The 12,796-nt window shown below is 47.9% G+C and overlaps 1 protein-coding gene across 2 annotated transcripts in view; it reads right to left on the reverse strand.

The window, feature by feature from the left end:
- Positions 1–12,796, reverse strand: part of svild (supervillin d) — a 51,838-nt gene that overhangs the window by 11,407 nt on the left and 27,635 nt on the right. The window contains exons 6-8 of one of the 2 annotated variants that reach the window (XM_055229402.1): positions 11,815–11,920; positions 9,712–10,235; positions 8,923–9,055 (exon numbers count right to left, since the gene is read on the reverse strand). In XM_055229402.1, the coding sequence (XP_055085377.1) occupies positions 8,923–9,055; positions 9,712–10,235; positions 11,815–11,920 (763 nt within the window). Of the gene's footprint in view, positions 1–8,922; positions 9,056–9,711; positions 10,239–11,814; positions 11,921–12,796 lie in introns of both variants that reach the window. The other variant, XM_033984240.2, reaches the window with a different exon arrangement.

Here is a 12,796-nt window from a genome sequence, read left to right on the forward strand (position 1 = left end):
TGAAGTAATGAAAAATTATCAATTGTCCATTTACATTCTCAGCTTACCACTCGCATCCCACAGAAAAAATGAACTAACCCAACCTTGTTTTTCTGAAATCAAAGTTGTAGCCTGCCACACACAAATATTAGGCCTGTGTGAGACAAAAGCCCTGCATTAAATCACAGTGACATATACAAACAGTGCCGTAAGCGCTGGGTCTTTGAAGACAGCTCTTGCTGGTTTCATAACACCATATTGCCATTCATTTTTCTTGACACACCAAGATGCTTAACTCCAGATACATGATGCGGGTTTTGGGGCATTTCTGTGTGAGGGGGAAATACTTTGACCTGACAGCACCCTAGAGAGACTGATCTGTGATAGGGGCTTCCAACACCCCCCACAGGAAGACATTTTTCTTAGCCCTGCCCTGCTCACTGCAAAACCACTGACAGAGTTATCTACCAAATGTGGGCCAAGAGCTAACTGCACCGTACAGCTACAGCAGGACTGTCGACAGCTTAGATTTCTCAGCCAGTGGTAATCCTGAAAGATGATGGAGAAACTATCCAGGGCTTACAGAGAGGATAGAGGCAAATACATTAAGAGGAAAAAAACTTACCTGAAGGAATAGAGGAGATAAGGAGGCAGGGAAAGAAATAAGGGAAGTCCACAGGATAAGAACAAAGGAAACTAGGAAAGAATAAAGAGGAAAGGAAGGAAAGAAATGAATGAAAAGTGGAGTGAAAGGGCAGCAGCTGGTGTACGTTTAGACATGAGAGGGCAGGAACTAGAAGACAGACAAGGGTCATTAAAAGTTTGGTATATACAGGCAGAGACAAATGGAAGAGAGTGGAAATTATTGTTTACAAAGTGCATGATGAAAAGAGGAATATTTATTAGATTAATTAGAGCAAATTATATGCAGAAGGATTATTTAGTTTGAAGTATATTTTTCTGTTAATTATCTTCAAAGTCTGTGGAATTACTCATTTGTACATGTACAGACCATAACAAAATTAAACTGTATTCTGTCAACTGGACAAATATTTTAGCAGTGAATATGTTTCACCACTCATCAAAGTAGTTTATTCAGTTTGGACAGGAAACTGGTAAGTCGCTGCTTTATATATCTATCTGAAGAGATGAGCTAACTACAAACTTTGGTCCAGTTGACAGAATTCAATTTTCCTTTGCTATCAACAAAGTGTTCAGAAATGTGGATAGTCAACCAGATGTTGATCTAAAACATGTGCCTTTTACAGTTTTTTTTATTGTTCTTCCAAGTCTTTAAAGGCCTTTAGATTGATACAAAAAAAAATAAAAATGTTCCACAACACATTTACAAGTAATAATTTGTCCAAGTGTAGTTGCTAACAGCTAGCTTTGACACAGGGTAAACAATCATTTAGAATGTGTCAGGGCTCCGATGAGTTGACCACATCTCATTTTATGGTGCACTGAAGGTGTGGAGAAGAGCCTAGTCACTTTAGCAGGAAACATCTGGATCGGTTTGCAGCTGACCGTGATGTGGACCAAGTATGCTCACATTCCCCTGGCCTCTGTGGCCCGGGCCTGGACTGCTCCACGAGATAAAACAACAAAACTGTGGCTTCCATTTCCAATAGGAGAAGGAAGTGTAACAGGAAAAGTGACACCCATACATGCTAAATTTAAGACTGACACTGGCTTTGGTCCATTTACTGTCTAATAAAGTGTGCAGGCAAGTACCACAAGCTGGTGGTCTTTGGCTTTCAGTGTATCATTTGTGGGATAAAATATTATTGTATTGTATTATATGGAGAAACCAAGAAGCCACAAAATTAGGTCTTAACTCAAAACCACAACATTTACATAGTGGTTATCTAAGAAAAACAAAACAACTCATATCATCAGATGAAGGTAGACAATATTTCAAATTAATGATAATATTGTGTGTGTTTGTGTATGCAGAGGGCTGATGTGCCCATACTAGAGTTTAAGAATCACTAGTCCCTTGCATGAGGTCATTTCATTCTGCCTTACAGAAGCGACCGCACTAACAATTACTTTTGGACAACCTTGAGTCGAAGATACACTTTTCCTGCCATGGGAAGGATGTAGCTAATCTTTATGGAGTCTGTGTTGATTTATATTTATTTCAAAAGACCACACAAATTTAAAATAACATCAATCAAAAACACAGCTCAGTCCTTCTATTATGATTTTTCCAGACCAAGTTGGGTGAATCATGAGCTGCAAACCAGAAATTCCCAAACAGGCTCAGTGGGCAAATGGTGGCCATAAACAAACATGTCATCAGTCTACATCCTGCCTTTCCGTTTTAGGACTTTCAACCTTCAGACTAGGGCCGTGCAAATCATTCAACATTAATAGCCATCACAGTTCAATATATTACAACAAAATGTGTTCTGAAAGACAAGGTGAGCTCAGTCTGCATCTCCACAAAACCTGGAACAAAGTCAGTTTTCTAATCTACAGTTGCTTTTAAAAGTGTGATATGTATGTTTACTCATGGAGGGTTTGCCACCATCTTGTCTCCATGGAGATGTTATTGTTTTGCCAGGAATACTGCACACACTGTATGTCATAAAACCTGTTTATAAAGAGTCAAGCCAGTAACAACACTGGTTACAGGCATTATAAATATCAGCAGAGTAAATGCAAGATTGAAAGTTTAAAGTCACACTGTCACACCTAAAAATCTACTATTCCTTTCAAATCATTCTTTTCAATTATGACTCAAATATTCTGGACAGTCGGGTTCGAAAAAAACAAAAGGGTGCGGAAAATTGCGCTATGTGAGTCAAGTTGACCCAAGCACCAACCTCAATGTTTAGGTACAACTGATCGGTCTCCACAATGAACAATGAACCATTTTTATGCAAGTTAAATCTATCAAAGCATGGTGGCATTAGGTCAAAATCCAGGATATGTTTGGTCATGGTGAGAGTTTGTTTTTCCAAGGCAAAAAGGCGTGACTATCCCTCTCTTTAAGCTCCGGATCACTTGCTTTGGCATTGCTGCCCAAATGAACTGTACCTTAAATCCCAGCTAACCTCTCCCCTCCTGGCAGCAGCTACGGGAAATAATCTGACTCCACACAGGAAGAATGTGTCCAAAGGCAAAATCTCTTTTCCTCCTCACTAAACCTTTACAGAGAAGCCTCAAAACCTGGGGCAATACTCTCATTATAGCCATTTTGTCATGATGTCAGTTTCCCTGTCCTCCCGTGCTCTCTCCCCCTCCCCTACCTGTGTGTCTGGAGCTGGGTGGAGTGCCTGACTCCTCCCGTGCACACCTGGGGTGCATCAGCCTAATCACCACCACCTGCTGCTGAGTACAAGAAGGCTTGGCAGTCTACACTCGGTGCCAGACCGTCCGCGTGTAAAACGTGAATGTTTCTTGCTAAGCTTTGTTATATGGTACTTTCCTGCAAATGCTCATTTGGATTTATGCACCCTCCAGATTCCTGCCTCTACTCGCCCAGCTCCTGCCGCCACGTTCCAGTCCCGGTATCGCTTCCAGCTCGTCTTGTCTCCTGCTCGTCTCGTCTCCTGCTCGTCTCGTCTCCAGCTCGTCTCGTCTCCTGCTCGTCTCGTCTCCTGCTCGTCTCGTCTCCTGCTCGTCTCGTCTCCTGTCCGGTCCTGGTCTCTGGTTTGTCACCCGCTCCCCGCTCTGGTCTTCGTCTGCTCCGCCCGCCCTGGTACCGCACCTGCTTCTATCCCCGTCCTGGTCCTGTCCTGCCCGCCTCTACCTGCACCGCACCCGCCTGACCCGTCTCCCGCTCCCCGGTTCCTGTACCTGCTCTTGTGACCTGTTTAAAGACTGCATTTTCACCGCTGTAAATAAACACTGTTAAGACTGCTCTGGTCTGCATCCTTTGGTCCTATCCGCACCGTTACGACAGAACGGTCTGGCCACTATGGACCAAGCAGGCTCAGATCCGGACCAGACGCGCCGCCTGACGCACTCTCACCCCGAGGCGGTGCTGGGTCAGCATGAACAATCCATTCGAACTCTATTGGAGCTAAATCAGACATTGTCCCAGCAGGTGGCACAGCTTAACCACCAGGTGGCCGCGCTCCTCGTCACCCCGCCTGCTGCAGCTGGAGCGCCGCCACGCCTCCCGGAGCCGAGAGGCACGGATCCGGAGCCGTATGCTGGACAACCTCACCTCTGTCGCGGATTCCTGTTCCAGTGCGAGTTCATGTTCCAGCAATGCCCTTCTCGTTTCAGCTCGGGGGCCACCAAGATCCGATATATATGTGGATTACTCCGGGGCAGAGCTCTCCAGTGGGCAGAGGCGCGCCTAATGAAGACGTCTGTGGATAGCCTGGATTTTAATGAATTTGTGTCCACGTTTAAGCTGGTGTTTGACCACCCGCACTACCAGGACAATGCTGCCTCCCGGTTATTGACTCTCAGCCAGGGCTCCAGGACGGTAGCGGATTATTCCATTGAATTCTGGACACATGCAGCGGAGCTGGACTGGACGGACAGCGCGCTGCGGGCTGTGTTTGTGCGGGGCCTGAACGAGACTTTGAAAGATGAATTGGTTTCCCGGGACGAACCCCCCGACCTGCGGACCCTCATCTCCCTCACTCACCGTATAGACAACCGCCTACGGGCTCGTCGCCGAGAGAGACGCCGGTCACCGGTCCCGCCGGAGCCACGCGCTGCCCCGCCCCCGCCGGATGAGCCCATGCAACTCGACAGGACCCTTGTGTCGGCCGAGGAGCGTCAACGGAGGCGTCGTCTGGCCGGGGCTTGCCTCTACTGCGGTGAGCGCGGACATTATGTGGTCACTTGCCCAGTTCGGCCAAAAGGGGGGGCCCACCAGTAGCACTGGGAGTACTGGTGGGCGAGCAACACATCCTGGACTCTTCTAATAGACTGCGGCTCAGCGCCACCCTGTGCGTTCGCACAGAGACCTTATGCGTTTCCGCCCTTATCGACTCCGGGGCTGAGAGGGACTTTATTGATGCCCAAGTCGCGGAGCAGCTCGGGGTCTACCTGGAGCCCCTCGAACGCCCCTTAAATGCCCAGGGGCTCAATGGACGTTTTCTGGGGCACATCACTCACATCACAGAACCTGTCACCGTGATTCTGTCCGGCAACCACCAAGAGAACCGTCAGTTTCATGTCCTGTCCTCCTCCGCTTCTCCTCTGGTCCTTGGTTACCCCTGGCTACGCGCCCACAACCCTGTTTTCGATTGGGCCAGGGGCGGAGTTTCGGGCTGGAGTCCCGATTGCCACGCCAAGTGCCTTCGGTCCGCCCTCCCTCCGGCCGGGAGGTCCGTTCCTGTCGCTGATCCGTCCCCAGACACCCCCAATCTGTCCTCGGTGCCTGCTGAATATCACGACCTGGGGGAGGTTTTTAGCAAGAGCAAGGCCCTCTCTTTACCGCCCCACCGTCCATATGACTGCGCCATTGACCTCCTGCCGGGTGCCCCACTACCATCTAGCAGGCTATATAACCTGTCTAAACCTGAACGCGAGTCAATGGAGGACTATATCCGTGGGTCCCTGGCTGCCGGAATCATCCGCCCGTCCACTTCACCCGTGGGAGCGGGGTTCTTCTTTGTGGCTAAGAAGGACAAATCCCTGCGGCCTTGCATTGATTACCGGGGTCTGAACAATATAACCGTAAAGAATAAATACCCGCTTCCCTTACTGGACTCGGCATTTACGCCCCTCCACGGTGCGACCATCTTCTCAAAGTTGGATTTGCGGAATGCGTACCACCTGGTGCGCATCAGGGAGGGAGACGAATGGAAGACGGCCTTCAAGACACCCCTGGGACATTTCGAATACTTGGTTATGCCCTTCGGTCTCACCAACGCCCCTGCCGTATTCCAAGCCCTCATCAACGATGTGCTCCGTGATTTCCTTAACCGATTCGTCTTTGTTTACTTGGATGACATCTTGATTTTCTCGCGGTCCCCCCAGGAGCATCATCAGCACGTTCGCCAGGTTCTCCAGCGCCTCCTCGAGAATAAACTGTTCGTGAAAGCTGAGAAATGCGAGTTTCACGCAGAGGAGGTCAGCTTTTTGGGCTTCATTGTGGGGCGGGGCCAAGTAAGAGCTGACCCTGAAAAGATCCAGGCTGTCACTGAGTGGCCCGTTCCTACCAGCCGGAGACAGCTCCAGAGATTTATCGGCTTTGCCAATTTTTATAGACGTTTCATCCGGGATTTTAGTAGGGTTATCTCGCCCTTAACTAAACTCACCTCTCCTGCTTTGCCGTTTGCCTGGTCTCCTGAGGCGCAGACAGCCTTCGAGAAGCTTAAGAGACTATTTACCTCCGCTCCCATCCTGCACCAGCCCGACCCTTCACGGCAATTCATCGTGGAGGTCGACGCCTCCGACTCGGGAGTGGGGGCCGTGCTTTCGCAGAGGTTCGACCCCCACAACCGCCTCTGTCCCTGCGCCTTCTTTTCCCGGCGATTGTCCTCGGCCGAGGTCAATTATGATGTGGGGGATCGGGAGCTCCTTGCCGTAAAGCTGGCCTTGGAGGAGTGGCGCCACTGGCTCGAAGGGGCGGAGCAACCATTCATCGTCTGGACCGACCATAAAAACTTGGAGTACATCCAGTCCGCCAGGCGCCTCAATCCCCGTCAAGCTCGTTGGTCCCTCTTCTTCAGCCGCTTCAACTTTCTCCTCACCTACCGCCCCGGATCTCGGAACGTCAAACCAGATGCCCTCTCCCGCCAGTTCGCCCTGGAGGATAGCCCGGTCACCGCAGAAACAATTATCCCCTCCTCGTGTGTGGTGGCCGCGGTCCATTGGGATATCGAGGACACCGTCCGAGAGGCCCAGACCAACGACCCCGACCCAGGTAACGGCCCTCCAGATAAACTGTTTGTTCCCGATTCTGTCCGGTCTCAGGTGCTCCAGTGGGTCCATGCCTCCCGTTTCGCCTGCCATCCTGGTGCCGGTCGCTCTCTCTCCCTCCTCAGGAGACGCTTCTGGTGGCCCACGATGGACACAGACACCCGGGCTTATGTCGCCGCCTGCCAGGTATGTGCTCGGGCCAAGGCCTCCCACTCACCCCCTTCTGGTCTCTTGCATCCTCTCCCAGTTCCTCGTCGCCCTTGGTCCCACATCGCCTTGGACTTCGTGACGGGCCTTCCCCCTTCCCAGGGGAACACGGTGGTTCTCACCATTGTGGACCGCTTCTCCAAGGCCGCCCATTTCGTTGCCCTGCCTAAGCTCCCCACAGCCAAAGAAACTGCCGACCAGCTGACCAGTCATGTCTTCCGACTCCACGGCATCCCGGTGGACATCGTGTCCGACAGAGGGACCCAATTCACCTCTCAGGTATGGCGGTCTTTCTGCGACAGTTTGGGGGCCACGGTTAGCCTCACGTCCGGGTTCCATCCACAATCTAATGGGCAGACGGAGCGGGCCAACCAAGACCTGGAGTCGGCCCTACGGTGCACAGCCTCCGCCAACCCCGCGACCTGGAGTACTCACCTACCCTGGATAGAGTACGCTCACAACTCCCTCGTGAGTTCCGCCACTGGTATGTCCCCCTTCGAGGCATCGCTGGGATATCAACCCCCTCTCTTTCCCACGGAGGAGAGGGACCTCGCCGTCCCGTCTGTTCAGCGCCATCTCCAGCGCTGTCGCCGGATCTGGAAGAAGGCCAGGGCGGCCCTTCTTCGGGCTGGAGCGCGCACTAAGGCGACGGCCGATCGCCACCGTGTCCCGGCGCCCGTATACCAACCTGGCCAGATGGTTTGGCTCTCCGCCAAGACGGTCCCGCTGAAGACGGACTCCCGTAAGCTGTCCCCCCGATTCCTGGGACCGTTTAAGATCATGAGGATCATAAATCCATCGGCGGTGCGCCTCCAGTTACCCCCGTCTCTCCGGATTCATCCGACCTTTCACGTCTCCCAGGTTAAACCAGTCCGGACCAGCGACCTGTGCCCTCCGGCCGATCCCCCACCGCCCGCCCGAGTCATTGACGGCCACCCGGCGTTCACCGTCCGCCGCCTGATTGACGTTCGTCGCCGTGGTAGGGGCCTCCAGTACCTCGTCGATTGGGAGGGTTACGGTCCGGAGGAGCGATCCTGGGTGCCCAGGGCACGCATTCTGGACCCCGACATGGTGAGAGACTTCCACCGCGCTCATCCTGACAAGCCTGGGGGTCCACCAGGAGGTGGACCTTAGGGGGGGGGTACTGTCATGATGTCAGTTTCCCTGTCCTCCCGTGCTCTCTCCCCCTCCCCTACCTGTGTGTCTGGAGCTGGGTGGAGTGCCTGACTCCTCCCGTGCACACCTGGGGTGCATCAGCCTAATCACCACCACCTGCTGCTGAGTACAAGAAGGCTTGGCAGTCTACACTCGGTGCCAGACCGTCCGCGTGTAAAACGTGAATGTTTCTTGCTAAGCTTTGTTATATGGTACTTTCCTGCAAATGCTCATTTGGATTTATGCACCCTCCAGATTCCTGCCTCTACTCGCCCAGCTCCTGCCGCCACGTTCCAGTCCCGGTATCGCTTCCAGCTCGTCTTGTCTCCTGCTCGTCTCGTCTCCTGCTCGTCTCGTCTCCAGCTCGTCTCGTCTCCTGCTCGTCTCGTCTCCTGCTCGTCTCGTCTCCTGCTCGTCTCGTCTCCTGTCCGGTCCTGGTCTCTGGTTTGTCACCCGCTCCCCGCTCTGGTCTTCGTCTGCTCCGCCCGCCCTGGTACCGCACCTGCTTCTATCCCCGTCCTGGTCCTGTCCTGCCCGCCTCTACCTGCACCGCACCCGCCTGACCCGTCTCCCGCTCCCCGGTTCCTGTACCTGCTCTTGTGACCTGTTTAAAGACTGCATTTTCACCGCTGTAAATAAACACTGTTAAGACTGCTCTGGTCTGCATCCTTTGGTCCTATCCGCACCGTTACGACACATTTAAACGAAGAAATCCATTTTACTCATTTAAAATGCTCTTACCTTTTTCTTCCAGGCATTTTCAGCATCATGAAGTTGGTTGAAGCGATCAGTCAGTGACGTCTGGATGACCTCAGACGGTCTATTCTTCCTAATTCTGGTCTTAGTTTCGTTCTCTCCTTTAAACTCCAACAGCCTACAAAAACAATCAGATAAGGTTCAGATAAGTATTTCAGTGGCTTCTAAACAATTGTGATGGACAAGACAAACAAGATCAGCTGTTTAAACCCCACTGTCATTCTAAGAGTATGTAGCTTTTAAAACAGGCACTAATGCTTTAATATAAATAACACTATACTATTAGACCACTCACAGAAAGCAACACTTAAAATATATGTTTATACACACAAGAAGATGTCCTAAGAGTGTTGAAATACGTGTACAAATTTGTACTTAAAATGCACTGCTTGAAGTAATTTTAAAGTAACAAGCCTACGGTGAAATGATGGACAAATAGCAAGTACAAGTGCACTATGTAACTTTTCTGGAGGAGTCAGCAACACATCTCCATGGAGATTCTTACGATGCCTGGAATGTTACATAGTATGCCATTTATGCTGCATTTATTCAATTAGGTGTTTTTGTTGCTAAAATTACCTAGAAAAACATGCATTCTTAGTGTAAGCAGGCTAGCCTCTTCACAGACCTGACCTATAACTTTGTTTGCTTGTTTCTATGGATACAGATTTAGGTTTAATGCTATACCGTGGAACTATATTTAAGTCTACAATATGCAGTATATTAACCCTTGATACTGTGTCCACGTGTTTGTATGTAAGTGTTAATATTGACCTCTGTTTGCTTGTGGATCCCGTGCTTCCGTCCAAACTGTTCTCCAGCTCGTCCACATCCTCGGAGATGGATGAAGTCATCTCCAGGCTCTCATTGGGGGAGGGGCTGCGGATCTCCTCATAACTCCCCCCGCTACTACTGCTGCCTCTCTCCTGTCTGCTCATGCCTCCTCCATCCATGGCATCGTCATTAAGTGACTCCTCTTCACCATCCTCTTCTTCTTCCTCTTCCTCTTCTTCCTCAACATCTTCCTCAAACTCTTCTTCATCATCCAACTCCTCTTCATCCACATCTTCCTCGCTCACGGTTTGACTGAGGGTGATGCTGCTTTGTCGGGCCAGGGCCGAGTCTGTGGCGCAGGATTCGCTGTGGTCCGATTCGACACTGGTGGAGCGGCTCTTCTTCAGGATGCCCTTAATGCCACGCGGTTCTGAGTCCTGGCGTTGCAGAGAAGTGGGCTGGGGTGGAGGAGAGGGGGAGGTAGGGGGAGAGATGGCTTGTGGGCTTTTGGTGGGTTCTGATGACTGCTGTACAATTAAAAAAAGATTAGATTAGATTTGCAATGTATGTATAAAAAGTACAATTCTGTTCAGTGCTCATTTCAAGACAGAGACAAAGAGAAAGAGAAAGCAGTTTCTTTTTATTACAGGATATTTTGTTGTTTACCGAGGACAGTGACATTTTATTACCTGAATAACTGTAGCCTTTGTGATTTGATAGTTGCAAAAACTCTCACTAATCTTAATAGTGAGGTAATTTTGGAGGGTTACCACTTTTAAAATGTGAACAATTTCAACACCGTGTTGTTCTGCAAATCAAAATGGCCTCTTCAGGCACTGCAGCTAATTGTTGTACATTTTCCCTTAGGCTCGAAGTGAATTGGCCACTTAATTGCCCACAATAAAGACATGTGAAAGTGGACTGTGTGTTGTTTTTTTTTTTTGCTCTTGACTAAGCTTGTAGTTGCTAAAAACACTTGTTTGAACGCTCTTTAAAGTTTCCACATCAACATTAACAGCACCACACATGTTTACTGTTAAACCTAAAGCTTACCTTCAACCCACCATAATAATCAATTCTTTATTTTCAATCCAAACAGTGGCATTCCCCAAACACCTGACAAAACTATGCTTTTTTTGAAGGCATTTTGTATTAAACTATAACATATGTAGATCATGAATTCATATTTTGTTCAATGTAAACTGCAATATTGATCTAAAATTGCTAAAAACTGCAGAACTCGCATCACATCTTCATACTTCATTTTACCGTAGGAAACAGTGGATTTTCATTTACTACTTGTTTTTATTGTTGAAAAATAGTTAAGTGACAATTATGAACGCTACATTTTAGACACGGCGTCAGAGGTTTTTTTTTGGATAATCACAAGTAAATACAGAGAAGTGAGTGGAGAAACTGAGAAGCCTTAAGTCTCAAATGCAGAACAATACAGGATTACTCATCCATCCATGAATCAAAATACAACTCAGAGTAAACAAAGGATTAAGGAACACTGTTAGAACATGGTTAATTGCTCATGAAAGTTACATAATTTGTCAAAGATAGATTACGACATATATTATCCAACATACGTAAAACAGACAGCCCATAATGACCAGTGTAACCAGAGCTGGTCGTCTGTGTTCAATATGTTGTTTCTTCTATGACACAGCTGCACCTGGAACTCTGCCAAGTGCCTTACTGTCCGGTCAAAGGTCACGAGGGAGTGTCGATTTGAAAGGAAGATAAAGGGAAAGGTTTGAAAAGTGCAATGCTAACCAGCTGGTCAGACATAATGAAAACCAGCACTGTGGAAATCTTCTGTCAAAACTAAAGCAATGTAGTTCATAAAATAACATATTTTCTTGTTTTAAGTACGGATTTAGATGATCGTGTCTATGTGGAGTATTTCCAGTACCCACAAGTGACATAAATTACCCTTTATAAAACAAAACTGAGTTGCATCTGGGAAATGGGCCAAGGTTTTATTAGCTTTGGGATGATCCTTCATACATGGCCATAACAGCAATCAATATTTATGTTAGTGTAATGCTGAATTCTATAAAAACACATGTAAGCACTTATACATTAAGGCTCACTGACCTCTTCCTCCTCAGCTGTGGCCTTCTCATGTTGATTATTCTCGGAGGGATCTTCTTTGGTCTCCTTTTCTTCTTCCATGGCTTTACTTGTGTCCATTGTGAAGTTCCTATGATATCATAATCAATAATAATACATTTACAACTGTTCAAAAGGGGAAATTTTACAGTTAAAATCACTGAAGTATCCATACGCTACTTACTAGGACTAATAATATGTGATATGTGTGTACTAATACATATACAATACAGTAAATATCTTGTGATGCTCTGCAAGCTAAATATTGAATTGGTAGTAGAAACACTGATCTAATTATGTCCGGCTCATGGTAAACAAAAAATAAACAGAACTGATAACTGAATTACTACTAGTTCATGTCCATATTATGTTGAAGAGTCGATGTGCAATTGAATATTCAGTCCCTGTACACCAATCTTAACAACAGTGTTTGGAGTTCATTTTATTGAGGAACTAAAAGGAAACTTCACCCATCCATCAGCATTAACCAGTTATCAGCCAGTATCAATCACTACTCTGACCTTTGGAAGGATAGTTCTCTCCTCTTCTGTCTTCTCACCCTTTGGATAATTTACTCTTTTCACATATTGTCTGTTTTAGTCTATTTATGTGTCCAACTGCAACACCTTCTTATCTGTTTCCTCTCAAGTCCCATATATATTCGCTGTGTATATATGTTATGTATACAATTTAACTTAGTCCTGATTGCCCTCTTTAGCATCTTGCATTCACCGTTGCTTAGATCTGTTTTACATTTCCATATATTTATGAACAGCTGGTGTGTCCAAACATGTGCACCACTGTGTGTGTGGCAAGCTTTGCAGGTTCATCTGGTTTATTTCTAGAGCTGTTTACATCATTAGGCAGACACTCATTTGGGCCGTAATTATGTGTACGCTGCATTTTACTTCAAGGAAAAGTTACCCGACTATGGTCTTAGTAAGGTTGTGTAAAAGAGAATGCCAAG

The sequence above is a fragment of the Periophthalmus magnuspinnatus genome, chromosome 19 (genome assembly GCF_009829125.3).
Source record: "Periophthalmus magnuspinnatus isolate fPerMag1 chromosome 19, fPerMag1.2.pri, whole genome shotgun sequence".
Taxonomy (NCBI): domain Eukaryota; kingdom Metazoa; phylum Chordata; class Actinopteri; order Gobiiformes; family Gobiidae; genus Periophthalmus; species Periophthalmus magnuspinnatus.